Here is a 27,376-nt window from a genome sequence, read left to right as displayed (position 1 = left end):
ATGACATGAAAATATAAAATTTATCATCATATGATTAAATTTCTCAAAAAAATTAACAGAATACAAGGAAATAAGATTAACAAACCCATAATTTTAGTTCTAATTTTATTATAGACAAAGGAAAAAGAAAGAAGGAGGATGAAAGAGAGAAAATAATGTACAAATTTTTTCTTTGGGGGTATTTTTATTCAAAAAAGATCAAAAAGTGAAAAGAACCTTAAAACGTGCATAAGTACAAGTATAAGGGCCGCAAATGATATTTTATAAGTATAGGGACCGCAAACGTTCATCGTGATAAATATAGGTCCTAAATATGTAATTCACTCTAAATTAATAAGCATTGAGGCAAACAAAGTATATCAAAAATCACCTACTGCACTACACTCTTGCTGCAATTAAGATAGTAGTAAATTATTTTTACAATTCTTTCAAATAGTGAAATACTGAATTACATAGTCCAGATACATACATAGTGATACGTAAAGTTCTTACCTGAATCAGCGAATAGCTGCAAAATCTCCAGCATGCGACAGCCATTTGTTTTCGTATCGCGTAAAAACTTCTTACTTATGAGGATTTGGGCATTCTATGTCAAAGACTTAGGGCAGCATTAGTTTATTATATAGCCCAAAAGGCAAAAGGGCAAAAATAAAAACAACCCAACGACAAATTATTTAGCCCAAAACTAATAAGTCTAAAATTGTCTTCTTCTTTCCTGATCCTAATTCAATATTCAGAAGAACGGCGCAACGGCTGGAGTGCAGGGCTGCTCTAAGGCGAAGACCGGTCACAGGGCGGCTGTATAGGAGGGGGTCGAGGTCTGGTGCCGGCCAAGTCCCCGCTGGCGTGGGGGCTTGACCCTATATAGTTCCGCCACTGTGCGTAATATCGTTAATAATATACACAATATCAATTTCATTCAAACAATATCAGTCTACATAGTTTAGGAGTGCCAATTATCATTGAAAATAACATGCCACTATATATTTGAAAACATAGAAATATTTTCTACAAGAATATTGAATTTACAATATCACATCAATCTTTATTGTTTGACATTGCAATTATTATAAGGTAATAAAACAAGTGCTCGTGAAACCCGCACCAAATTTCGTGTTAATCTCAACATCCAATACCTGCCCCGTCAGCTCTTTGGATGTACCCGATACCCGAGTCGTGTAACCTCACTCACAAACCAAGGATTCATTCGATCATAAACTCAATGACCTGGATTTCATCACGTCTTAGCTCAACATATTAAAACACTTTATAAAAAGAGATGAACAAAACCAACATGGTAGAAATGAACCAATGAGACGTCGCCAAGTAAGACAGAGACTAATCAAAAAAGGCAATTTATAGCTTCCACTCCATTTCTATTTATAGTGGCGGTCTCTTTGACCACTTTCTCTCTCTATAAAACCATCTCCTCTTTCTCTCTCTACAACTAGAATAGCTCCGGCCTTCGTCGTCGGCTCCATTCGGGAATCGAGGAATTTCTCGCGTCAATCTCAATTCAATCACAAGAACAAACCCGAGAATTCCTCGCAATCGCCCCCGGTAAACCCTAAAATTTCATTATCTGCACTCCACTTCCAGTTTCAATTCCCCCCAATTAACCTAGATCTGCCCCCAATCCCCCCTCCGGATCGTAATTATCTTAATCCGGCCGAGAAAATCCCGATTGAGTTACATTTCTAGGTAAAATATCAATTAATTGGTGAAGAATCCCGATCGCGGATGGGCAGGTTTGACAAGGAAACAGCGGAGCCCTCGGAGACGACGTCGACGTCGATGACGGCGACGGTTAATGGCTCGCACGATTTTAAGATCACGGGTTATTCGCTGTCGAAGGGGATTGGGATTGGGAAGTACATAGCGTCGGATACGTTTGTGGTTGGAGGGTATTCGTGGGCGGTTTATTTTTATCCGGATGGGAAGAGCGCGGAGGATAATGCTACTTACGTTTCGCTTTTCATCGCGTTAGCTAGTGAGGGAACCGATGTGAGGGCACTCTTTGAGCTGACTCTGTTGGATCAAAGTGGAAGGGAGAGGCACAAGGTTCATAGCCATTTCGGTAGGGCGTTGGAGACGGGACCGTATACTCTAAAATACCGAGGCAGCATGTGGTGGGTTTGCTGTCAATTTCTTTTATAGATTGTGAGATGTAACTGAATGCGAACTGTGGTTTATTGCATGTTATTAGTGAAGTTTATACAGGAAAAATGAGATGGGATAGTTGGACAAGTATTACTTTCTGCTTTTGTATGTGGTGTATCTTATGTGTTTATGTTTTCCTTGAGTATTTGGTGGTGTAACTGTCTTAGCAATATGTTTTGTCTCTTTGTGTGATGCTAGTAGTTCACGGCACTATTTGTTGACAATTCATGAAGAGTTCAAACTTTGTTGATTGTGGTATATGACATATATTCAAGTGAATGCAAGGTGACCAAGTAATGGGTTGTTAAAAAGTAGAGGATGGTAAATTTTAAGTTCGAATTTGGCTGCAGGGGTTACAAACGATTTTACAAGAGAGCTGCTCTGGAATCATCTGATTACCTGAAGGATGATTGCCTTCATGTGCATTGCTGTGTTGGTGTTGTTACCTCGCACACAGAGGGACCTAAGATCTACTCCATTCCTGTTTCCCCATCAAATATTGGCCTGCATTTTGGGCAGCTGCTAGAAAGTGGAAAAGGGACTGATGTTAATTTTGAAGTTGATGGAGAAACCTTTTCTGCTCATAAATTGGTTCTTGCAGCACGATCACCTGTTTTCAGAGCTCAATTATATGGTCCAATGAAGGATAAAAATACGGAGTGTATAAAGATTGAAGACGTGGAGGCACCTGTGTTTAAGGTATACTGCAAATGACTTTCATATTATATGGTAATATTGGATATTCTTTTGTGCTTGCGTTACAAATCTTAATCTGAATTTTATGTCGTCCAAATTTTTTGTCACTTTGCAAATCTAGAAATCATTGCATAGGCAGAGCTTCCTCTTCTACTATTTAATTGGCCAAGCTTATAAGCTATTCTAAAATGCTTTAGAGTTAAGCAGCTCTCTTCCGATAAACAGTGTAAAGTTGCACACATTTCCTTGCACCTTGTCCTTATATAGTTATATGGTTTATATGGCTCATCCTTTTCACTCAACCATGATTTACTCAGTGATCACTTTCTGGTGCCACTAGTTGTGTGATGGAAATGACATAAAATTTTGACTTGGACATGCACATTAAAGTTGATATGCCAGCCTAGTGTGCTTGCTCTGCTTGATATGTATCTCACTTTCTGTACAAGTAAAAATGAAGTTGATACATTCATATATGAACCAGCATTTTCTAGTGAATGGAATTTGGTGATTTTTTTCCTTGAGTGATGCATCTAGCAGAACCATGTGAGAGATGCCTCTTGGAGAATTTACATGTTATTTGCAACTTTTTATTGCTGCTATGTGTTATTAACAATCTGTATTTTTATTTTCCCTACCTTGAAGGCCCTGCTTCATTGGATGTACTGGGATGCACTTCCTGATTTTGAAGAGCTTACTGGACTGAACTCAAAAGGGGCCTCGAGCTTGATGTCTCAGCATATGCTTGCTGCTGCTGATCGGTATGGTCTAGAGAGGTTGAGGTTGCTCTGTGAGGCCAACCTTTGTGAGGATGTTGCCATCAATACTGTTGCAACTACATTAGCACTCGCTGAACAACACCATTGTTTCCAGCTTAAATCTGTCTGTCTCAAGTTTGTTGCGCTTCCTGAAAATCTTAGAGGTAAATCTTGAGATTGCAATGTATTTTAGTTATGAAACATAACATGAACTGCACAGATTTGGATGCACCTTGAGGTTCTTATAGTTTTGTGGTTGCCCGAGTCCCTAAGATTGCTGTGAACTGAGTACCAAGAATTTTTTGGTGTATTTGCCTTCTTGAACATTGTAGAATGATTCGTCTTCTTAAATTGATCAAATCGATTTTTGATATTTCATTGTAGTAGTTAGTATATTAGAGCAAGATAATCTTAAAATCCTAATGCTGCAAATGGCCTTTGATAAGTTTGATCGCCTTTTGCAGCTGTCATGCAGACAGATGGTTTTGACTACCTTAAAGAAAGCTGCCCACACGTGCTCACCGAATTATTGGAGCATGTTGCCAGGATCAACGAACACTCCATTACTTTTGGCAAGGTAGGGATCGATGGTATTCTAGATGGAGGTGATGTCAATGGCAGACGCGTCAAGCAAAGAATGTAAGAAGGTCGCGATTGCCTAATGATTCCCAATAGGTGAGTAAGAAAATACATTAGATCCTTATTTAGGGTTTACTAGAAATATGTTGTCGGCCCGCTGGTCGTGTTCGATACAGGTGTAAATGAACTCAACGGCCTCTGCCATTAAAATTTGTAATATGTGTATGGTTCCCCTTGCTAAACTAAGAAAATTCTTATCTGTAATTCATATTTTCCCCACCTTTTGTACTCCTTTCTTATTTTTTTTGAGAGAAGTATTTTGTTGTTGTATATTTTATGACGTCATCCAGTCCCAATTTATACCATTAAAGTAGTATAGTACCATCTAAAATTTTAAATTACGTAAGTGAAAGTGGAGTGAGCAAAATGACATTTTTATTGTAATAATAATAATAGAAAAAATAACAAAAGGAAATGTAAAAAGTTCAAAATTGGACCAATGGGAAAAAAAGAGGGCATTAAAATTAACTCCAAAATGATTTTAATAAATAACAGTCCAATGTGTCTGTAGCGATACTAAAAGTAGTTACGCCAAAAAGTCGAGATCTCTAGGCTGCTCCCATCCAAGGGCTGAAATCGTGGCTGCCCGGATGGGGGTAGTTGTGTCGTAGAGCCCTGACCCTGCATCCATCTCGACCGGTAAATAGCAGAGATCCCATAGTCCACCCAGGCATCCGCCCCTATGACCATGTTTATCAACAACCACTTAACCCAACCAAACCCATTCACTTTTTTAATATTTAACTAATTTCTATTTCCTCCATATCATCATCCACATCATTAATATTCATTCAATCCAATCACACATTTTTTTATGGTTTATCAATGACTACCCAACCACAACAATATATAATCATTTTTATATTATTTTATAATACTAATATTAACATATAAAATATTTATTATTGTACAATAAAATTTATATAAAAATACAATAAATAACAAATTATAAATTATAAAAATAAACAAATAAAAAATATAAACTACAATAATTAAAATACGAAATTTAAAATACGTAATTATTGCAAAACTAGCAAAGAAAGCTAAAAAAAAATACTCTATGAAATTTAGGGCTGACAATTTTTGACACGACACGAACCGGCACGAAATTAATGGGTTTGGGTCAGAGCTTATCGTGTTCGTGTCCTTATCAGGTCGACCCATTAAGGACACGAAAATTTCGTGTCGTGTTCGTGTCGGGTTCGTGTTATCCGTTAACAATGCGTGTTCGTGTCGTGTTCGTGTTATCCGTTAACACATAATATTTTAATATTATTATTCTTATTAACACATAATATTTTAATATTATTATTCTTATTATTTTCATTTTTCAATACTTATTTTCGTGTCATTAATGGGTTCGTATCGTGTTGACCCGAAACGGTTCGTGTCGTGTTCGTGTCGTGTTCGTGTCTGAGGATAGCGGGTCGTGTTCGTGTTCGTGTTCGAGGTTTTCTTAACGGGTCGTGTTCGTGTTTGTTGTTATCGTGTTCGTGTCGTTATCGTGTCGATACGATAACGACCCGACACGCACAATTTGCCACCCCTAATGAAATTGTATCAAAGAAGGATTATGGAAGGAGAAAAGATAATATTCTTTTATTCAAAACTATAGAAAATGTGATTATTTGTAGAGGATGAAAAATTATAAAATTTGGTATAATTTTTTTAAATTTTTAGACATAATATATAAAAGATATTTCAATTTTAAATAAAATTTTTATCAACAAATGAGATTGTGCCATTTGACACAATCTCATTGGCCGATGTAATAAATGGGGAGGAAGACCAGACGGTCTGTGGTTGCCCTCAAAGGGACCGTGGTCGAAGAGGGAGAGAGACCGTGGGTTTCAATTTTTCTTTTAATTTCTAAATGATGCGGAGGTCGCCACTTCCAACCGATAAACATAGTCCATGAGGACTGAAATCGCGGCCACCGTAGAGCTTGGACTCAGCTTACATCTCGACCGCCCTCATCCGGGCTAGGTTAGGATTGGCCTTATTTTTCATGTTAATTACTTTAATTAATCATCAATTTTTAGTATCTATTGTAAAGTATTCCTATTGCTATGTTTAAAACACCTAACTAAATTTCATCAATGCTATTCCAACGTTTTAATTCATTCAAAAAAGCTAACATAAAATGAACCAATGAGACATTGGCAAGTAGGATTGAGATTAAACAGAAAAGCTGCCACTCCATTTCTATAAATAGCGGTGGTCGTTTATATCTTTTTCCTTTTTTACCACACTCTCTCTCTATAAAACCATCTTCTCTTTCTCTCTCTAGAACTAGAATAGCTCCGACTTTCGTCGTCGGCTCCATTCGGGAATCGAGGAATTTCTCGCGTCAATCTCAATTCAATTACAAGAAGAAGCCCGAGAATTCCTCGCAATCGCCCCTGGTAAACCCTAAAATTTGATTATCTGCAGTCCACTTCCAGTTTAAATTCGCCCCGATTAACCTAGATCTGTCCCCAATTCCCCCTCCGGATCGTATATATTTTCACCGTCGAAGAAAATCTGGCCGAGAAAAGCCCGATTGAGTTGCATTTCCTGGTAAATATCGATTAATTGGTGTAGAAGTCCAATCACGATTGTGAGAGGTGGGAATAATGGGCAGGTTTGACAAGGAAACAGCGGAGCCCTCATCCTCGCCGGCGGAGACAACGTCGACGTCGAAGACGGTGACGGTTAATGGCACACACGATTTTAAGATCACGGGGTATTCGCTGTCTAAGGGAATTGGGATTGGGAAGTATGTAGCGTCGGATACGTTTATGGTTGGTGGGTATTCGTGGGCAGTTTATTTTTATCCCGATGGAAAGAGCGCGGAGGATAATGCTACTTACGTCTCGCTTTTCATCGCGTTAGCTAGTGAGGGCACCGACGTTAGGGCGCTGTTTGAGCTGACTCTCTTGGATCAAAGTGGAAGGGAGAGGCACAAAGTTCATAGCCATTTCGGTAGGGCGTTGGAGACGGGACCATATACTCTAAAATACCGAGGCAGCATGTGGTGGGTTTTCAATTTTATATTAGTGAGTTCTTGCTGTTAAGTTTTTTTTTTATAGATTGTGAGATGTAGTTGAATGCGAATTGCGATTGTATGCTAGGTATCTCCAGTAAGATTAATGTCTGCTTTTGGGTGTGGTGAATCTTATGTGTGTATTCAGTGGTAGCTGTCTTAACAATTGTTTTTTTTGCGTTGCCTTCGTCAATTTTGTCTTTATATATAATGCTAGTAGTTCATGGCACATTGGCTCTATTTGTTGACAATTCATGAAGAGTTCAGACTTTGTTGATTGTGGTATATGACATATATTCAAGTGAATGCAAGGTGACCAAGTAATGGGTTGTTAAAAAGTAGAGGATGGTAAATTTTAAGTTCGAATTTGGCTGCAGGGGTTACAAACGATTTTACAAGAGAGCTGCTCTGGAATCATCTGATTACCTGAAGGATGATTGCCTTCATGTGCATTGCTGTGTTGGTGTTGTTACCTCGCACACAGAGGGACCTAAGATCTACTCCATTCCTGTTTCCCCATCAAATATTGGCCTGCATTTTGGGCAGCTGCTAGAAAGTGGAAAAGGGACTGATGTTAATTTTGAAGTTGATGGAGAAACCTTTTCTGCTCATAAATTGGTTCTTGCAGCACGATCACCTGTTTTCAGAGCTCAATTATATGGTCCAATGAAGGATAAAAATACGGAGTGTATAAATATTGAAGACGTGGAGGCACCTGTGTTTAAGGTATACTGCAAATATTTTCACATTATGATAATTAATAATCTTTTGTACTGTTGTCCAAATATATTGTTTCTATGTTAATATTTGCTGCTTTGCAGATTAAGAAATCATTTGTTGATTAGGGGGAGCTTCTTCTTCTTTTTAAATGTTTAAACTGATAACCACCTCTCAGTTTAGAAAGTGCTTGGACGAGCTTATAAGCTCTTCAGAATAGCTTATTAAATGCATTAGAGTTCAAGCACTTCTTTTTATATAAACAGTGTAAAATTAAACATGTTTCTGACCAACATTTATCTTGTAAAGTACTATGTTCTTATATGGTTTATTGGGCTCGTCATTTCCACTCAAGATAAATGTACAGATAAAAATGTAATAGCCCACGCTCTGTGCCACTGTTAAAATAAAAATGAAGTTGATAAATTTATTTACGAACCAGAATTCGGTGGTGAATGGAATTTGGTGAATTTTTCCTCGAGTGATGCATCTAAAATGTGCCACTCATTCCTCTTATGTTTTAATACCTGTTTGTGAATGAACAACTTTTCACCTTTTCTTTCTTAGTTATGTTTACCATTTAGTTTATTATATATATGCCAATTTTTGGTTACATGTCATTTGCAAGTTTTTTTTATTGTTGTGTGCTTCATTTTCCCTACCTTGAAGGCCCTGCTTCATTGGATGTACTGGGACGCACTTCCTGACTTTGAAGAGCTTACTGGACTGAACTCAAAAGGGGCCTCCACATTGATGTCTCAGCATATGCTTGCTGCTGCTGATCGGTATGGTTTAAATAGATTGAGGTTGCTCTGTGAGGCTAACCTTTGTGAGGATGTTGCCATCAATACTGTTGCAACAACATTAGCACTTGCAGAACAACACCACTCTTTCCAGCTGAAATCTGTCTGTCTCAAATTTGTCGCTCTTCCGGAAAATCTTAGAGGTAAATCTTGAAATTGCAATGTAATTTAGTTTTGGAACATAACATGAAACTGCACTGATTTAGATGTATCAGGGATCTAGTTACGTTGACGCAAATAATTATCTTTGGGTTGATAGCGCCGGCTCTGAAATCTATTAGCTATAAAGTCGTGCATTTGATATTTCTACATAGGCATGTTGATCAATAGAAAATACTACTACTATGTATTTTGACTGACCTTGAAGTTCTCATAATTATGTTGTTACCTGTCCCTTAGATTGCTGAGTACTGAGTATCCAAGAGTTTTGTGGGTACATCGGTTTTCTAGACAGTGTTGATCCGCACCATTGCAGAATGATTGTGTCAGCTTTGCTTTCTGAATGAATTTCACGTGGTTGAGTTGCCTTGTGGTCCTAAAATTCATTAAGTCTATTGTTGAGATTTTATGAGTCTTTCTTTGTATATTATGATAACTGTTGTATAACATGTCCTTTGTTTCGTAAAGTCTTAACTGGTGTGGAACGGTTTCTGATAAGCGTGATCTGTTTTTGCAGCTGTCATGCAAACAGATGGTTTTGAGTACCTTAAAGAAAGCTGTCCACAGGTACTCACCGAGTTATTGGAGCATGTTGCCAGGGTCAACGAACACTCTATTACTGTTGGCAAGCTAGGGATCGAAGGTATTCTAGATGGAGGTGATGTCAATGGCAGACGCGTCAAACAAAGGATGTAAGAAGTCGCGATTGTCTAGTGTAAGAAAAATACATTAGATCCTTTTTTAGGGTTTACTAGAAATATATTTGTCCGGCTGTTGGTCGTGTTCGTTACAGGTGTAAATGATCTGCTTCCATTCATTGTTATCTGAGATCATGGATCAGTCTAGAGCATGAACTCGACGCCCTCTGCCATAAACTTGTGATGTGTATGGTTCCCCTTAGTAAACTAAGAACATACCTATCTGTAATTGATATTTTCCCCAACTCTTTTTGATGCCTACTGTTTCTGATAGTAATTTGTTGTATTTCTTAATTTTTTGAGAGAAGTGATTTGTTATATTGTTGAGTGCCTTGATTCAGCTATTTATGTGAATCCTTAAAGAATTGGGTTAAAGTGTGTGTGTGTGTGTGTATGCATATATGGTTTTGTTCTTTGATGGTATCCGAGCCTTAGCTAGTACGACGTTGTATCAAATACGAACCAAGTAGAAAACTACGTACGTTAAAACTTAAACATGTATACGGTTAATATGAGACTATTCGAGTAACTCGACACTTGTATAATATGCCTAAAAATATACTCCATCTTTGAACACGTTAATTGAGTTGGTGTTTTTCGAACCCTAAAAATGCCATATCACTTGACATCTCTCTTTTTTCTGAAGTAAAAAAAGAAGTTTTCATTTGGAAATATTATTGTAGAGTCTCCCAAAGTAGAATAATAAATTGTGTTGGAAATATACAATATTTGGAACTTATTTAATGATGGAGTATTTATATTTGGATCATCTTTACACAAATTTTTTTATCAAAAGTACGAATTTATATTGTTTAGGAGATGTTTGGTTTGATTGATAACTAATAAGAATGAATTCTAACATGATACTCATAATTCAAACACGTGATATTGATTGTCACCAATGATACTCATAATTCAAACACGTGATATTGATTGTCACCAAACATTTCATATGGACTCTTCTTATTCGCATGTGCTATTCTTATGTTATCTTGTTCACATGTGCTCTTCTTATTCTCAAAGATGAATTCCAACCTGATATTCATAATTCATATGTGATTAAATTAAATATTTAGTAATTCTCCAATTTTATTATGAAAAACAACAAAATTAATGAGTAATAATGAAAATAAGAGTTATTAAGGGACATTTATGTAAGTATACAAGACTTTAGGGGTCGCATCTGCAAAAAAGCGAAAATTTATTCTGCAAAACCCCCAAACCCCAACGAGCTCGCTCCAGCAGCTTTTGGATCTCTCGTCGCAGGCGCAGTGAAACTGAAAACCGATTTCCCTCGCAAAAATGGTTGAATTCTTCTCCGGATGCTTCCATTTTTCTGATTTTTGAATTAAGGGTTTAACCTAATTTACTTGTTTTTCTTTCTTTTTTCTCTCTTCAATTTGCAGTTGTTCTTCTCGTATTTCAAGGATTTGGTGGGGAGGGAAGTGACGGTGGAATTGAAGAATGATTTAGCGATTAGAGGGACTCTGCATTCGGTGGATCAGTACCTCAACATTAAGCTGGAGAATACTAGGGTTGTTGATCAGGACAAGTATCCCCATATGGTATTATCTCATCTCTCTCTCTCTCGCTTGGTTGCTTTCGTGTTCTACGATTTAGGGTTAATCGAATAATGTGATCTTTTTGTTATCTGGTTTTTCGTTCTTTGATTTCTGTTTTTTCCTCTGTGTGTGGGATTTAATTAGGGTTTTAGTGTACTTTCTATTTGTGAAGTTTGGGCTTAACTCTTTAGTGATGGTTTCATGTATGCATATGCCATAGTATGATTTGGGAGTTTTAATACTTCCCTCCTGTTGCTGAACAAACAAGGCTGAAGTGTTTAATTTTGTTTCTGTATTCAATCAGGAATAATCTGAGTTAGGCTAGTCGTTTCGGGTTATGAGTGAGTTGAGTTGTAGTTAATTGTTTTGTCGAGGCCGCTTGTGCACTGGAACTTTGAAGTGTGATGGAGAATGAAGAGTCTAGTTTTTGGTTTCTTGGTTTAATACGAAGCATTTGGATTGAGTTGTTGTGGTTAATGTTTTGTTGAGGCTACTAGTGCACGGGAACTTTGAAGTTTTGATGGAGAGTGAATATTCAAGTTTTTTTATGTAAAAATTCTCTTTTAACTGTCTGTAAAGCTGGTTTCATGGTTAATACCACGCATTTGGCTTTTTTGTTGTTCATGTTTTGTTGAGGGCTTGAGGCTGCTTGTGCACCGGAACTTTGAATGTTTGATGGACAATGAAGAATCATGTTTTTGTATGTACAAATTCTCTTTCTGCTGTCGAGCTGTAAAGCTGGTTTCTTCGTTGAATATGAAGCATTTGGCATCAGAAGATTTCATTAAAAACTTCACTTGGTGTGTTTGTAGATTCCCATCTTTACAAGTGTTTGTAGTAAAAGTCTTCTATGACAACGTGTATGTTTATTTGCATCTGTTGACTTCCGTTGCCATATCTGAGTATTCATGGCAAGTAATTTCCATCCGTGCATCTGTGATCGATTGATTTCTCCTCATTAATACTGTTCTTGATAGAGTTAATTCCCTACGTTCATGTATTATATCCATACTATCTTGTGCTCCTGCTCAAGAAATATACTTTTTGCAGCTTTCAGTGCGAAACTGCTTCATCCGGGGATCTGTGGTCCGATACGTCCAATTGCCGCCTGAGGGAGTTGATGTGGAGCTTCTGCATGATGCGACTAGAAGAGAAGCACGCGGCGGCTAGCTCTCGGTGACATATGAGCTCGAAGCAGTGGGTTCTTCGGCACAAGATTGGAGAAGCCTTTTTATTCCTGCATATGCTAGTCTTTTCTCTAGGGCTAATAGCTTGATTGTGTAGTTGAAACTAATCAAATCTTTTGCAAGTTTTTGTACTATAAACCGTGAATAGTGGCTGTGTGTTTACCCTCGCCGCTCTCTATCTTGAAAATTTTACTCCATTCGTCCTAGGTTACTTGAGGCTTATTTCATTTCGGGTCTGTCTCCAAGTTTAGTTCAGTCATACTCCCGCAAAAAATAACTAAATACATTATGATCTTAGATCATAGTAGTACTTTATTAAGTGGGAGTATTATATATTTGGAGTTAAAATTTTTATTTCAGCGATCAATCAAATTTTTGGAATTGATAGTAAATAACTTGATTACTTATTTAACGTATCATTGTTAGATGCAAACCAAGGTGATGTCACATTGCAAGTAGCGAAATGATAGCGTGTTATACTACTAAATTTAATGATTTCATTTGTTGTACTTCCTTGTATCTTGTTTCTTATTTTCACTTTTCATCTTGATACATTTTAATATGGGGTATATCATAATTCAACATATGAAATTATAAATTTCAATATAATATAATGTTGTCTTTACTACCGGTACTTGATGGAGTAACATTTTTTGATTGACGTCCGATTATGTCACATAAGCAAGTCATCAAGTTAATAATTTAATTAAATTTAAATTCAAAACAAATTAGTAGCAAAGTTGGTGTATAAAGGCAAAATTTAACTAAGATACAGAAATTTAAACGCAAACTTAAACACAATTAATTTTATAAATCACTTAAAAAAACAAACCTTCATTTGATTTTAGATTTATTTTCGAAATTATTTTGCATCCAAATCAGCGAAAAGCCGAAAAGAGTGCCATCGTTTCCACGTGTTCAAATTATTCATTTCCATGGATTCTAATTCTATCCATAATCCTCACAAAACCCTTGCGATGTCGTCGAAGAGGTACGATTTCTATCAAATTTTTTTAAAAATTCAGCTTGTTTATCGGAAAGTTGCACCGCAATACTGTAAAAATTGCTTGAAAAAATGTGCAGCGATGATCACACTGCTTAATTTGACTATAACATTACTCACTAGCTGATTCTGGTAGTTTGAGTGATTTCTCTCTTGTTGCCAATGGCTATTACCAGCTCAGTTTTTGTTGATGTCTTTGTTAGGGAGCTGTTTTGTGGATTTGAAATGTTGTGATTATGATCAAATGGCCAATTCAACCTTTAATCAAATTTCGGAAGAGTAATTCTAATTTGTGGATGCAGTTTTTGTCTTTGCGAGTTGTTCCTTTATATTCTGTTGATTGATTGATGTTTTGAAGCAACCTACCATTTGGATTTTGGTTTGATTTTAGGCATAGATGCGCAGCATGTTTCAAGCAGTACAAGAAAAGGGAACATCTTATCGAGCATATGAAGATCTCGTATCACTCGGCTCACCAGCCAAAGTGCGGCGTATGCCAAAAGCACTGCAAATCATTCGAATCACTGAAGGAGCACACAACTGGTGAATTTACTTACACATTATGATCATAATTGCATTATATGGTCAAGATTGGTTTTGATGCTCGTTTCCATTTAGGCGCACTGTCAAAAAGGAATTGCTCCGAAGTTTTCTCTGAAAGAGGTTGTGACCTCTGTATGAGAATTTTCGAAAGCTCAGTTTTTCTAATTGAACACGAGCAAGTATGTCGCCTACGGGCCCCTACTCCCTTGGTGAGTTAGTGATGCTCTGCTTTCGTACTATAATTACAATGCTAAACATTTTCCTACTAGGAAGTTCTTGCCTTGTTAGCAGGGGCCTAGCGCAGAATCTCAAATCTATGATCCTCCACTAATCATTGAAAACGAGCGTGGAAGCCGCCCTGAGGCTGTTGCTATTGATTGTGCAATGGCTGGTGGTGGAAGTGATGGAACACTTGATGTATGTGTGAGGGTATGCCTTGTCAACGAGGGGGAGAAACTGATTTTCCACGCATACGTTCTTCCGCAAATTCCTATTACTAATTATAGGTAATTAGGTATCCTACTATCTTGTGTTTTCCTGTTTAAATCAGCTACTCTTCGTTCTAAACAGAAGTCTCGCTTTAGGTATGAGGTCACTGGGATTACGGAGGACCATCTAAAAGATGCCATGCCGCTAGAGGAAGTGCGGGATAAGATTCTGCATATTCTGCACAATGGAGAATCAATTGGGATATTGCGCTTGAGTGGTGGAAAGGCCCGGGTTCTTGTAGGTCATGAACTTGAACGTGACTTGTATTGCCTAAGCACGCATTATCCCGATCATTTGCTTAGGTGAAGTCACTGTGTGCTGGAATTTCCACTTTCATGAACTGCCAATGAATTTTATGGGTAGTTTCTGCTGAGCTAGACTTCTTTTGCTTATTTGCTTCTCAATCTGTCACCTGCAGAGATACGGCGAAGTACCCTCCTTTAATGAAGACGAATCTCGTGAGCCACTCGCTTAAATACCTAGCCAACACCTATCTCGGGCAAGTTCTCTTTTCTCTTGACTCATATTGGCCTTTCTCTGCAAATGTCAAGAAATTGTCTAGTTACTTGTAAATGCTCCTTGACTATTTAGAACATAAATTTCTCGATTGCTCCTTCGCTACATGGCTTGATATCGTCTGGATTCTGCACGAGGGCCTCGTTTTTAACCACAAAGCTCATGCTTGGCTCTAGTATATTTTCAGGTACCATATGCAGTCGGAGATGCACGATCCGTATCAAAATTGTGTATCCGCGATGAGATTATATACGAGACTTCGCTCCCAGAAACACCAAACAAAAGCAAACGAGCTTTTAGCTACTTGTCGAAAGCTTACGAAGGGTTATGACTCATTGACGTACAAGGAGATTGAGGGTATGTCATCAAACGAGCTCTTTGATGTCTCAAAATCTAATTATAAGTGTTGGTGTTTGGATTAGTTGATAGTATGTCCACCATATCTTTCAGATGAATATTTGAATATTTTGGTGCTAAAAAATTAAAATATTTCTTTTACATAAATCCATGTTTAGTTCATGATTTGGTGATAGATTTGCAGAGTTTAGATATATTTGGTCAAATTCAATAATTTGGGATAAAATCATAAAAATAGTGATAATTTGAGATATATTTGACTATCAAGTGAGTCTATTGGACTTAGATGAGTTTTACACAAGTTTTCCTTTTTGGCTTATGAATATTGTTATGGTTGGCGCTTGGCAGATCGTGCTAGTTGGATTGTTATATGATTGACTTTATGACAATTCAACTTGTTAAAGTCAAACTCGAATAATAAATCCCGAACACAACATTAATTCGACATGCTACATTCAAATCCTAACATGGTCTCACATGACACGAACTTGTTAGTGACACGATCTGATTGGTGTTGTCATGATACTGTAGCAACGCGACTACGGTACTAACCTGGCACGACGATATACTAAAAGTGAGAAATTGATAACTTAATTTTACTTTCAATAATATATAGTACCGTAATAAAAATTCTCACATCTAACCTTTTTTTTACTATGATTTTGGAATTTATTTGATTATATTACGAAATATTACATGAATTTTAACTTATTGCGTCTCAAATTCCATTAGAGCATCTCCAATGCAAATAAGCCAGCCATAGGCCAGCCACTCTCTCTCCCTGCTACGTCAGCAGCACTAAAAATCTACCTGCCACATCAGATTTAGGCCAGCCATAGGCCAGCCGCAATAAAAATAATTCAAAATATACTATATTTACGGAATTAAAATTACGATTAAATTACGGAATTAAATTTACGACATATATACGGGAAAATTAATCCATTCCATTCAAAAAAAAGTACAAAGATTTTAAAAAAAAAGTACATGATTTTTTTTTTTAAAAAAGGGCTTCCACGCACGAGCCCCGCCACTCTCTACTCCTCATCGCCGTCGCCGCCGTCCTCGCCTTCGCCGCCGCCGCTGCCGCCACCCGTGGTATCTGAGCCCACGTCGGAACCCCCTAGCCGTGCCCTCGCGACATCCAAATTAATCCGCATGCTCTCGAGCATCGAGTGAAGAAACATCTTCTCCGTGGGGTCAGTGGCGGTCCTCCAATCTTGGAAGACCTTGTACATCTGATCCCGCGTTTTGTTACGCGAATGGAGAGTGTACTCGAGTGGGGCGGGTGGGAGGGCGGAGGACTAGACCTCGCGGGGCGATAGGGGGGATCCTCCCCTCGCAGCCCGTTGCGCCCGCTTCTGTCCAACCGGCGAGGGCGACCAGCAAATGAAGGAGGGGATGGAAACTCCTCAGTATCCGGGGGGGAGGTCGTGGGATCCGCCGCTGCTGCCGCTGTCGCCGGTATAGTTCAGCCTCTGCTTCTTCGGCCACCCAGTGTCGCACCCCGCACGAAACTTCTCGGAGTCCTTCAACAACTCATAGCACTCCCAGAAGTGGAACTCCTTGTACTTCCCCGCCAAGGGGAACTGACTCTCGGCTATCCTCCGGGCGTCCTCCTCATTCTGCCCACTAGTGAGCTGACGGAGGGCGTTGGCGTACAACGCCGAAAAACGGCCGACCGCGGCCCTGATGCGCTCCCACCCCTTCCGGACCTCCTCCCCGCTGAAGTCCTTCCCGTGCGGGCAGTGCCTCCTGTAGGCAGCTCTAATCTTCGCCCACATGTTGACGACCCGCTGGTTGTTCGCAACCAGCGGATCGTCGCACACCTCCAACCACCCCCTGGCCACCCCGGCGTACTCATCCTCCGGCCGGGGGTGTCGTCAACAACGGGCTGCGACGACTCGCCGACTGCCTTGGCCTTCCCCCTCGTCTTCTTCTTCTTCTTCGCCGCGGCCCGCCCCGCTGGAACGGGAGTGTCCGGATCGCCGAGATCGATCCCCATGTCATGGAATGACAAAAGGTCATCGCCAGTGAACTGCGTCTCCACTGGGTTCGACGTGTGAGACGAAGCCGTCAAAAAATCCAGAGAGGGACGATAGATCGTGTCCCCCCTCGGTGACCCCTACATCCCGGGATGCATACCCATCATCTGCTGCATCATCTGCTGCATCTGGGGCATACCTCCCCACCCCTGCCCGCCGCTGGCCTGTCCGCCGCCCGGCATATCCCACGGCATCCCCCCCTGGTTCCCACCCCCTGGCGCTCCGGCCATCATCCCCATCAGCTGATTCCAGGGGACGTTAAACCCTGGGCCCATCTGCCCGCCCATCCAGATCCCACTGGTACCGTGGGAGTCTGAGATCCACTCGTCGCTGGACTGAACTCGTTGTTGTGATCCATCGCTCGATGATGCTCTTGTACAGAAAGTTAGAGAGAGAGAAAACTCGTTAAAACAAGTGGTGCAAATGAAAATGAGACTAAAATCGCGTTTATATAGGTTTTAAAAAAAATAAAAAATCGTCGCTGGCCGATCGGGCCACCACAATGGCGGCCAGCGCTTCGGCTAGCGACGCGCGTTCGGCTAGTCCACGCCGAAATTTTCGCCGGTCGCCCGCTGGCCGCCTCCAATGGTTCTGCTAGCCATGGTTCTGCTAGCCGATCGGCCAGCGCCGCAAATCGGCTAGCCGGTCGCTAGCCGACCATTGGAGATGCTCTTAAGTCAAGAAGGACAGCTTTTATGACACGGTCTCGCGAACTTATTTATTTCCATACTTGTGAGGTTGGAAATTTTCAATTGAACCATTATTGACACGAAAATGGAAGTTTTATTTTATGCCCTTGATATAAATAAAAGTCAATTTTATACAATGTCACGTTCACGTATCGTTCCACAAATCCATGTTTGGAATTTGATAAGTGATATGGTTTAGTCAAAAGTTAAAACTCAATTCATGTTTAGAATATATTTCAAAACATACTAGTATATTTTAAAACATGCTGGGATTCTAAACATGTCATACTTCGTCTTCTAATGAATAAAATATGATTTTCTTAAATTAAATTATTGACTAAGAATTTAAATATCCCGGTATAAGAAGACATAACATAATGTTCGATTTGACCGATCTAATAAATTTAAGTTTTATGACCGTTGTTTGATTATACGATTTGATATTTAGTCATGACACTTATTAAACATGACTTATGAGTCTTTGTATGACAATATATCTTCACTCATTGCATATTGAAATAATTTCAAGAAATCACATGTTTCTTCCTATATTTTATTCTCATTATATCTATTGTGTAACTATGAGCTAATTTAATATTGAGAAGTTTGGAACAATTTACTCTTGAATAACCGAACACATGATACTATCAACCAATCACTCAATATATTTGTGTTTAAGTTTGATGCTTAATCTCATTTAAGCATTTTGACATTTCTATGTGACAAAATTAATCTCGAATTAATTTAATTCAGGCATTTTCGGAACTTAGTTAATCTTTACCATTACAAGTTTCCGAACACAAACACACTCCATTCATATGAGACATGTTAACGTTCGATTTAATGATTAGATTAGATTAGACTGAGTCTCTATAACTAAAGCTAATAGAACTCGATGCTTGATCTCATGACAAAGATACATATAACAACTAGCCTCGTTCACCGTATTTATTTCGACGTGGATCAAGTGTTAGATCAATAGAAGCTTCGGAAGAGCTAATATTTTAGTGCCCCACAAAATTGACTACTGTGATTACTTCTTCTCCCTCTATTGTTTCTTCTGTTCAAATTTGCATTCACACACTGAAACGCGTAGCCGGAAATCCCCAATTCCATGCCCTAATTTTCCGCTGCTCCGGTGCTAGAATTCGTCAATTCGAGATCACATGGCGGCGGCGGCGGCGGGGGAGGACGAGGAGGCGGCGAAGCAGCGCCTCTGGGACGGCGTGCTGGAGCTGACCAAGTCCGCGCAGGAGAGGGCCACCGATCCCCTCATGTGGGCCATGCAGCTCTCCGCGAGCCTCACCACCGCCGGAGTCTCCATGCCCTCCGTCGAGCTCGCGGAGCTTCTCGTTTCTCACATTTGCTGGTCGAATAACCACCCGATTGCCTGGAAATTCCTCGAGAAAGCGCTGACTATTCGCATCGTCCCACCCATGCTCGTTCTCGCACTTCTTTCCACTAGGTTAGTGTCAATTTTGTTCATAATTTGCGTTTCTCTGGTTGAATTATGATGTGTATTTGTATCGGGCATGATTTCTCTTCTAGGTATGACTGTTAAGCTAGATTGATCTGTTTACAGCTTAATTCTTGGGCATCTTAGTGTAGTAGTGCTCTTATTTGAACCAGAATAGTATTACTTATATTGCAAAGAAAAGTGGAGGGAAGCTAAGAGTGCTGACCAGAGTAATGTTCTGCAGGGTAATACCGAGTCGAAGGAGGTACCCGGTGGCATACAGATTGTATATGGAGCTTCTTAAGAGATATGCATTCTCATTGCTGTCGCTGATCAATGGTCCTAACTATCAGAAGTATAATATTATTGCTTTATGCTGTGTGTCCGGGTTTCAAATTTGACTAATCTTTTGCTATACTATCAAAGTAATGTATAGTGTTGATTTTGAACTCTTAGATTTCCTATCCTCTGCCACCATCTGTGGTATTGCTTAGCAGAATGATACGATATTACCTAATGTGGCCAAAAGATATGTATGTGTTAGAAAAATTGCTGTGTTTAACTTGAAGTTCAGTTTAGGTTCCGTGAGCTATAAATCATAGTAATAGACTTGGGTGTTACTGATTATTTGAGCTGTTTCATACTTTCATTATCCGTATATATTTGCTTGGGACATACTTGCTAGCGAATTTGTGAGCTCCTAATTTCTGTTGAATTTCTTGATCTTTTGGCATCAGACAAGATCCAGTTTCTGTTACTCCAATTGATAATTGGAACCACTGAATTTCAGGATAATGGAATCTATCAATGATGTTCTCCAGTTTTACCAAATATTTGGTGTTCAATCCTCCGAACCCGGGATTCTCATTGTTATATTCGTGTTCTCTATTGTATGGGAGCTACTTGATGCTTCACTTGATGATGAAGGTCTGTTAGAATTCACAGCTGAAAAGAAATCAAGGTGGCCAGTTAGGAGTCAAGACATGGACATTGACCATCTTGATAATTTTGATGGGAAAAGAATGGAACGCCAGGAAGCATTGAGTAAGATAAATACTATTATGGCCGTTGAAATGCTTGGGGAGTTTTTTCGTGATAAAACAACTTCTAGGATTCTCTACTTGGCCCGTCGAAACATGTAAGCTTCTTTTCATTTTGGCTTTATTGGTAAAATTGTGGAATATCTTTTGCATTGAGTAGATGACAGAACAGTGAATACTTTTCCATTTACGGTATATAGTTTGGCAACTATAGCTGTCGGACTTCTTTCCTTTGGGATTGTATGCAGGATCTGAAACATTCACCTCCTTTTACTTTTAGGCCAGCGCATTGGGAATGCTTCATCGACCATTTAAGACTGCTGGCTGCAAAGTCTGGTTCTCTAAGAAACTCGAAAAATATATCCCCAGAGGCACTCTTGCAGTTGACATCTGCTGCCCGCCAAGTTCTGTCACGTGAATGCAAAACAAACTCACAGAAACAACTTCATGCAGTGACAGCTATTTCTCCTATGTCGTCTGCCAGCCAGTGTCATGCTACAGTTCGTTCTGCACTTTGGCTTCCCATAGATCTTTATTTAGAAGATACAATGGATGGATTACAAGTCAGAGCTACCAGTGCTGTTGAAACTCTTGCTGGTACATTTACCTACAAATACAATTACAAGTTTTCAAGCCTATATTTCGTATATATATATTTCTCAACACTGAAATGGTATGGCAGGTTTGGTGAAGGGTCTGCAGGCTTTAAATGAGACCACTTGGCAAGAGGCGTTTCTTGGTTTGTGGACTGCAGCTCTACGTCTTGTCCAGAGGGTGGGTGCTAATTCAACATACATGAAATGCATTAATTTTTTCTTAGTATAATCAAATCTTAAATTAAGGCAGTGTTTTTGTTTCTCTGCTTGATCAACTGATCATTAATTGAAGCATACCTGATAATACTACCTACTTAATCATGTTGAAATATGATCAAGTACTCACTGGATATTATTGACTATTAATTCCTTTGAACAAAGAAAAACACAATGCTCACTTAATGTGTTAGCATATGATTTTCCTCACTTACTAAGTACTCCCTCCATCCCCTAAAAACAGAAACTCTTTCCTTTTTGGTCCATCCCCTAAAAATTGAAACTTTCTATTTAAGGAAATTTCTTTCTCTCTATTGAGGTGGGATCCATTTTCCACTAACACACTTTTCTTTCTATCTCTCTCTTACTTTCCCAATTTTGCATTGAAACCTGCACCCTTTCAAAATTTCCTATATTTAGAGGACGGAGGGAGTAAGACCTTTGGCATATGAGTTTTTGTTAGCTCTTTGATCTTGATACATTCTTATAAATTTGATAGTTTTTTCTTCAACTGGAAAAGAAATAAAAAACTATTTGAACTATTCAATCTAAAATATTTTGCCTAAATTCTCTGCATGAAGCTGCTGATAGTATTCACCTGGTAAATTGCATGTTGGTGGATGTTGCCATTGTTAATTAGTTTGGTAGAATTGACATGTGGAATCTTTACATTTGTAAGAAATTAAAAAATGTGTTGAAAACTTTCCTCTGTATCTTACCTTCACAGGAGAGGAATTCAAGTGAGGGTCCTGTTCCTCGTCTTGATACTTGTTTGTGCATGTTATTGTCCATTGCCATACTTTCAGTTGTTAATATTATTGAAGAGGACGGAAATGAGTTGAACAGTGAAGCTGAGCAATGCTCCGTCAGTCAGAGAAAAAATATTGAACAGGTGGGAAAGCGCCGACAAGACTTAATTTCAAGCCTTCAGCGGTTGGATGACTTTGAAGGGTTGTTGACTGCACCACCACCTGTTAGTTCTTTGGCCAATCAAGCTGCTGCAAAAGCAATGTTGTTCCTTTCAGGCATGTCTGTTGGCAGTGGCCATCTTAGTGGCATGAGCTTGAATGACGTACCCTTGAATTGTTGTGAGTATCTTGTATAGCCTCTGCTTTTAATTTTTAAGTAATAACCTATCTCATTTTATTTTTGTTACGTGTGTTTCATCACGAACATCAGGAATTTATGTTTACAAAATTACCATTTGTTATAGTTTGTCTGGGATTTCCTTTACCTGAGATTGTTTTATTTGCTTTCTGATTTTGAGCTTCAATTGTCTTAAGTAATTATTACAGATAACACTATTTCTTGTGATATGAAAAGTGAATTTGCTTCATCATTGCTTCTTCCTTCTGGCTCAAAGATTGGGCCTCATTTACGTTATTTATGTTTTTCATTTTTATATGCCCATATCTACATATGTCTGTGTTAGCTCTTTCCCCAGGTATCATTCTATGCATAACCTCTGCATCTTTCCTGCTCTTCCATGTTCCTGTTAATGGTTGAAAGTGGCCCCGCTGATCTGTTTTTAATCACATGCAGCTGGTAATCTCAGGCATCTTATTGTTGAATCTTTCATTGCTAGAAATGTGTTGGACACATCAGCATATATGTGGCCTGGATATGTAAAAGGTTGCTGCAGCCAAATTCCTCGAAACATTTCCGGGCAAGTGCCTGGATGGTCATCTTTCATGAAAGGGTCACCTTTAACTCCTCCAATGGTCAGTGCATTGGTGTCAACTCCAGCAACTAGGTAGGTGCTACTTATGATTTTGAAAAGTTTAATCTCTTTCATAACTCGTGTACGTGCTACTTAGATGCGAAGTGACTGAAATTATAATCCTTTTATCAGTTTGGCAGCTAATGTTGCTAACAAGGCTGTATATTTTAAAATTTGATCTATTAAATTATTGCTTCATTTGGCATGGTGATGTGACTATTATCATCTGTTTAACTAAATATCCTTATTTCATAAGCAACTGACTCATATATTCCGAGCTTCAGTTGGTTGGTGGCCAATAATAGTAAGATGCATATATAGGGTTGTATTTTAGTGTTTACTTCTATATATTCTGTTAGTAAGAAAACTGAGTTTGAGCTTGTGGATCAATATAAGCTTAGCAGAGTTGGAGCGGTTGTATGAGATTGCTGTCAGTGGCACAGATGATGAGAAGATTTCCGCTGCTACAATATTCTGTGGGGCTTCTCTTACTCGTGGTTGGAGCATACAGGTAATACATTTTTGAATTTGCTGATGGAAATAAGTACTACTGATTACATGTCTCTGCAATATTTCCCACCTTCAGTTTATGTTGGTTGATTGCTAATTCCCTGAACCTAAAAATAGAGGAGACAGCATATGAAGAAGGCATAGGTCATTATTTTAAAGCAGAGTAGTTCCCCCCCCCCCCCCCCCCGCCCCTCTCTTTCTCTCTTTTCTGAAGATAAGCTGTGTGTATATGCTTACAGGAACATACAGGCCTTCTAATCACAAGATTGCTCTCGCCTGCTCTCCCTACAGATTTTTCTGGATGTGAAAGCCATTTGATAGGTTATGCTCCATTTATGAATGTTATTCTTGTTGGAGTATCATCTGTTGATTGCATTCAGATATTTTCCTCGCATGGCTTGGTAGGTCCAGCTATGTCAATCTTCTGTCTTTAATTTCATTTTCTTGAAGTTGAATACCATGATTAAAAAAAAAGAAAAAAAGAATAACATCAAGAGGGAGTAGAACAGAGCAATAAGGTTTTGTTGAAGCCAAGTCAAATTTCTTAATGTTTTTGTGACTAATATGCTCCAACATTGTACTGAAAAAATTATTCAGGTTCCTCAACTTGCTGCTGCCTTGATGCCAATTTGTGAGGTCTTCGGTTCTTATGCACCCACTATGTCCTGGAGTCTTAGCACAGGCGAGGAAATTTCCTCTCATGTTGTATTTTCAAATGCATTTACTCTGCTGCTGAAGTTGTGGAGATTTGATCAGCCGCCTCTGGAACATGTAATGGGGGACGTTACGCCAGTAGGATCTCATTTAACTCCAGAATACCTCCTATTGGTGCATAATTCCCAGTTAGCTTCATATGAGAATTCACCAAAAAATAAAAATAAAACAAATAGGCCATCGAGATTTTCTCCGAAAGGACCCGTATTCATTGATTCTTTTCCAAAATTGAAGCGCTGGTACAGAAAACACCAGGAATGTATTGTTTCTATTCTTTCTGGTCTAGTACCAGGAAATCCTGTCCATGAGATTGTGGAGGCTCTCCTAAACATGATGTTCAGAAAAATTAACAGAGGTCAACCCCTGGCTTCAACAACTTCTGGAAGCAGCGCCTCATCTGCATCTGGGTCTGATGATCACTTTCTCCGTCTTAAGCTACCTGCTTGGGATATTCTAGAGGCTGTTCCTTTTGCCCTGGATGCTGCCCTTACAGCCTGTGCCCACGGGAGACTATCACCTCGTGAATTGACCACCGGTTAGTTAAAATTTTTACAATTATATGTACTTGGTATTTACTATTTTGGGAAGATAGATTTGTTTAATGTAAAATTCTGTTACTCCAGAAATACTTTTTTCTGCTTATGAACTCCATTTGCTTGCACTGTACAAGAGAAAATACCGATTTTGCCCAGTTTCTTAAATTCTTTGTACCTGCCAACAAAATCACCCATGACTTTATCTGATTTAATCATCAACTATAATCTTACCAATCAGCTAGTATTATATCTTAGATTGTAATCTATGACTATCAGTCACGTACCATTCAGTTTTAGATTCTCAAAACTGCATAAATCAAAAGTAGAAAATGAATGAATGTGGTTTGTAAAGGCATTGGTCCTGTTGCATCTGTACATCCATTGTTAGTTGCACGCTGTCAGTTCTGTTCCTTCCATTTGTGCATCAACATGACAGAGTGATACCATTGTTTTTCGTCTCAGGTCTCAAAGATCTTGCTGATTTTCTTCCTGCATCTTTGGCCACTATTGTAAGTTACTTGTCAGCAGAAGTGACTCGGGGTCTTTGGAAGCCTGCTTTTATGAATGGAACCGACTGGCCAAGCCCTGCTGCAAATTTAGCCATGGTTGAACAGCAAATACATAAAATATTGGCTGCAACTGGTGTCAATGTCCCAGATCTTTCTGACGGTATGTCTTTTTTAGTGCTGGTCTTATATTGTCTATAATAACCTCTAGTAGACCCGTTGTAGCTGCCTTACACAGCCTATTGCATCTTAGTTTTCTTTTCTCTAGAGTTCACTGTATATCTTTTTGCATAATTAAATTGAATTTGATCCAAAATATAATTATTATGTACTATGATAAAGTTAATTTAGATAATATAGGGAGATTTTGTTGGGGTAGAGGCATGTCTTCTGGAAAAAACATTGGAACTTTCTAGTGCTGCAGAAAATGCGACTCCCGTGACTATTGATCGCTGGTTCAACATTATGCTAACAAGTATCTTCTTTGCAGGGGGAAGCTCTATGCTCACACTTCCATTACCCTTGGCAGCTCTGGTGAGCCTCACAATAACATACAAACTCGACAGAGGTTCTGAGCGCCTTCTAAATATGGTCGGTCCAGCCTTAAGTAGTCTTGGCATAAGTTGTCCATGGCCATGTATGCCAATAATAGCTTCTTTATGGGCTCAAAAAGTAAAACGGTGGAGCGACTTTCTTATTTTCTCCGCATCCCAAACTGTGTTCCACCACAATCGTGATGCCATAGTTCAACTCCTCAGGGTCTGCTTTGCTGCAGCCCTTGGTTCAAACTCTTCCTCCGTTGCAAGCAAGGGTGGCGTGGGTGCTCTTCTGGGCCACGGCTTCGGTTCCAATTTCTCTGGAGGCCTTTCTGCTGTAGCCCCCGGAATACTCTACTTGAGAGTTCACCGAGCTGTCAGAAACATCATGCTCATGATAGAAGAAATCGTCTCTCTCTTAATGCACACTGTTAAAGATATCGTGAACAGCGGGTTACCCCCGGAGAAAATGGAGAAGCTGAAGAAGACAAAGTTCAGCACAATGTACGGCCAGGTTTCGCTCTCTGCTGCAATGAGTCAGGTGAAGCTCGCAGCCTCACTCGGGGCTTCCTTAGTCTGGCTCACCGGTGGATTAAGCTCGGTGCAGGCGCTATTCAAAGAGATACTCCCGTCGTGGTTCATATCCCTCCACGGCTCTGACCCCAACGGACAGGATTCAGGAGGAGGTATGGGCGCGATGCTGGCTGGGTACGCCCTCGCCTACTTCACCGTATACTCTGGGATATTCGCGTGGGGGGCTGACTCAGTGTCGGTTGCGTCCAAACGACGACCCAAGGTTCTCCAGAAGCACTTGGAGTTTGTCGCGAGCGCCCTCGATGGGAAGATATCGCTCGGGTGCAACAAGGCCACGTGGAGGGCGTACGTGACAGGGTATCTGAGTTTGATGGTGAGCTGTACGCCCGCGTGGATGCTCGAAGTCGACGTGGAGGTTCTGAAGAGGGTGAGCAAGGGGCTGAAGCAGTGGAATGAGGAGGAACTGGCGTTGGCTCTTCTTGGGATAAGTGGGTTTGGTGCAATGGGTGCTGCTGCAGAAATGATAGTAGAAACAGGAATATGAATTTTGGTAGATGATTAGCGAGAAATATTTTTAGTATGTATATAAAAAATGGACTTTCTCTTAGATATATTATGTATAATTCAGATGATTTTAGCAACTATATATCATAAAGATTGGCAATTGGAATGGACTAACTTTTACTTGAATTTCAACTGTTGTGGTTTTTCAATACAAGAGTAAAATGTGGAGCATTTAAAATGGAGATTCAAGCCAATTTCAATAAGAACTCATAGTTATTCATCTATTTGTCTAAGAAAAATAAGTAAATCTATACTACCATTAAAAGCTCGGTTTCTTTTGGGGGGAAATCAAAGGGAATTCCTTCCTGTTTTCAAATTTTCAATTTGGAGGGAATTTTGCAAGTGGTAGGCGCCAACTCACACTTCCATGCTTTGACCAAAATTAAATGACCCCACCACCTT

At 39.4% G+C, this 27,376-nt stretch overlaps 5 protein-coding genes across 6 annotated transcripts; all 5 read left to right on the top strand.

Moving 5' to 3' along the window:
* Positions 1-1,394: 1,394 nt before the first annotated feature.
* On the top strand, positions 1,395-4,472 carry LOC125222692 (BTB/POZ and MATH domain-containing protein 2-like). The gene is made up of 4 exons (XM_048125446.2): positions 1,395-2,129; positions 2,511-2,859; positions 3,502-3,778; positions 4,079-4,472. Exons 1-4 carry the CDS (start codon positions 1,741-1,743, stop codon positions 4,255-4,257), a joined length of 1,194 nt encoding a protein of 397 aa, XP_047981403.1. The 5' UTR covers positions 1,395-1,740; the 3' UTR covers positions 4,258-4,472.
* Positions 4,473-6,494: 2,022 nt separating this feature from the next.
* Positions 6,495-9,973, top strand: LOC125220040 (BTB/POZ and MATH domain-containing protein 2-like). Its single transcript, XM_048122153.2, has 4 exons — positions 6,495-7,269; positions 7,656-8,004; positions 8,665-8,941; positions 9,475-9,973. The coding sequence occupies exons 1-4, from the start codon at positions 6,869-6,871 to the stop codon at positions 9,651-9,653; spliced, it is 1,206 nt and encodes a 401-aa protein (XP_047978110.1). The 5' UTR covers positions 6,495-6,868; the 3' UTR covers positions 9,654-9,973.
* An 840-nt stretch (positions 9,974-10,813) lies between these two features.
* On the top strand, positions 10,814-12,615 carry LOC125220041 (sm-like protein LSM2). The gene is made up of 3 exons (XM_048122154.2): positions 10,814-10,960; positions 11,062-11,220; positions 12,268-12,615. Exons 1-3 carry the CDS (start codon positions 10,958-10,960, stop codon positions 12,385-12,387), a joined length of 282 nt encoding a protein of 93 aa, XP_047978111.1. The 5' UTR covers positions 10,814-10,957; the 3' UTR covers positions 12,388-12,615.
* Positions 12,616-13,274: 659 nt separating this feature from the next.
* LOC125219620 (Exonuclease family protein) lies at positions 13,275-15,459 on the top strand. Of its 2 annotated transcripts, none has more exons than XM_089058349.1 (7): positions 13,275-13,395; positions 13,799-13,950; positions 14,026-14,159; positions 14,242-14,456; positions 14,535-14,741; positions 14,858-14,938; positions 15,143-15,459. In XM_089058349.1, exons 1-7 carry the CDS (start codon positions 13,340-13,342, stop codon positions 15,375-15,377), a joined length of 1,080 nt encoding a protein of 359 aa, XP_088914475.1. In that variant the 5' UTR covers positions 13,275-13,339; the 3' UTR covers positions 15,378-15,459. The 2 variants fall into 2 exon arrangements, with proteins under 2 accessions (XP_088914475.1, XP_047977598.1); XM_048121641.2 differs by lacking the exon at positions 13,275-13,395 and adding an exon at positions 13,430-13,686.
* Positions 15,460-18,982: 3,523 nt separating this feature from the next.
* LOC125221739 (mediator of RNA polymerase II transcription subunit 33A-like) lies at positions 18,983-27,100 on the top strand. Its single transcript, XM_048123961.2, has 12 exons — positions 18,983-19,511; positions 19,747-19,857; positions 20,293-20,640; positions 20,823-21,139; positions 21,225-21,316; positions 22,082-22,442; positions 22,897-23,107; positions 23,471-23,585; positions 23,824-23,985; positions 24,182-24,833; positions 25,297-25,503; positions 25,831-27,100. The coding sequence occupies exons 1-12, from the start codon at positions 19,213-19,215 to the stop codon at positions 26,952-26,954; spliced, it is 3,999 nt and encodes a 1,332-aa protein (XP_047979918.1). The 5' UTR covers positions 18,983-19,212; the 3' UTR covers positions 26,955-27,100.
* The last annotated feature ends 276 nt before the right edge of the window (positions 27,101-27,376 follow it).

The sequence above is a fragment of the Salvia hispanica genome, chromosome 1, assembly GCF_029641045.1.
Source record: "Salvia hispanica isolate PSC_SH4W2 chromosome 1, Shi_PSC_v1, whole genome shotgun sequence".
Taxonomy (NCBI): domain Eukaryota; kingdom Viridiplantae; phylum Streptophyta; class Magnoliopsida; order Lamiales; family Lamiaceae; genus Salvia; species Salvia hispanica.
This window is presented reverse-complemented; position numbering and strand designations above follow the sequence as displayed.

What these genes read in the sequence shown, in the direction of transcription:
- LOC125222692 (XM_048125446.2), top strand. Translation starts at nt 1,741, where the DNA reads ATGGGCAGGTTTGACAAGGAAACAGCGGAGCCCTCGGAGACGACGTCG. An exon ending in TGGAGGCACCTGTGTTTAAG is followed by an intron (nt 2,860 to 3,501) that starts GTATACTGCAAA and finishes CCTACCTTGAAG; the next exon opens with GCCCTGCTTCATTGGATGTA. An exon ending in GCTTCCTGAAAATCTTAGAG is followed by an intron (nt 3,779 to 4,078) that starts GTAAATCTTGAG and finishes CGCCTTTTGCAG; the next exon opens with CTGTCATGCAGACAGATGGT.
- LOC125220040 (XM_048122153.2), top strand. Translation starts at nt 6,869, where the DNA reads ATGGGCAGGTTTGACAAGGAAACAGCGGAGCCCTCATCCTCGCCGGCG. An exon ending in AAATACCGAGGCAGCATGTG is followed by an intron (nt 7,270 to 7,655) that starts GTGGGTTTTCAA and finishes ATTTGGCTGCAG; the next exon opens with GGGTTACAAACGATTTTACA. An exon ending in TCTTCCGGAAAATCTTAGAG is followed by an intron (nt 8,942 to 9,474) that starts GTAAATCTTGAA and finishes CTGTTTTTGCAG; the next exon opens with CTGTCATGCAAACAGATGGT.
- LOC125220041 (XM_048122154.2), top strand. An exon ending in AGGACAAGTATCCCCATATG is followed by an intron (nt 11,221 to 12,267) that starts GTATTATCTCAT and finishes TACTTTTTGCAG; the next exon opens with CTTTCAGTGCGAAACTGCTT.
- LOC125219620 (XM_048121641.2), top strand. Translation starts at nt 13,598, where the DNA reads ATGTCTTTGTTAGGGAGCTGTTTTGTGGATTTGAAATGTTGTGATTAT. An exon ending in TTTAATCAAATTTCGGAAGA is followed by an intron (nt 13,687 to 13,798) that starts GTAATTCTAATT and finishes GTTTGATTTTAG; the next exon opens with GCATAGATGCGCAGCATGTT. An exon ending in ATTCCTATTACTAATTATAG is followed by an intron (nt 14,457 to 14,534) that starts GTAATTAGGTAT and finishes GTCTCGCTTTAG; the next exon opens with GTATGAGGTCACTGGGATTA.
- LOC125221739 (XM_048123961.2), top strand. Translation starts at nt 19,213, where the DNA reads ATGGCGGCGGCGGCGGCGGGGGAGGACGAGGAGGCGGCGAAGCAGCGC. An exon ending in CTCGCACTTCTTTCCACTAG is followed by an intron (nt 19,512 to 19,746) that starts GTTAGTGTCAAT and finishes AATGTTCTGCAG; the next exon opens with GGTAATACCGAGTCGAAGGA. An exon ending in TATTTTCCTCGCATGGCTTG is followed by an intron (nt 23,986 to 24,181) that starts GTAGGTCCAGCT and finishes AAAATTATTCAG; the next exon opens with GTTCCTCAACTTGCTGCTGC.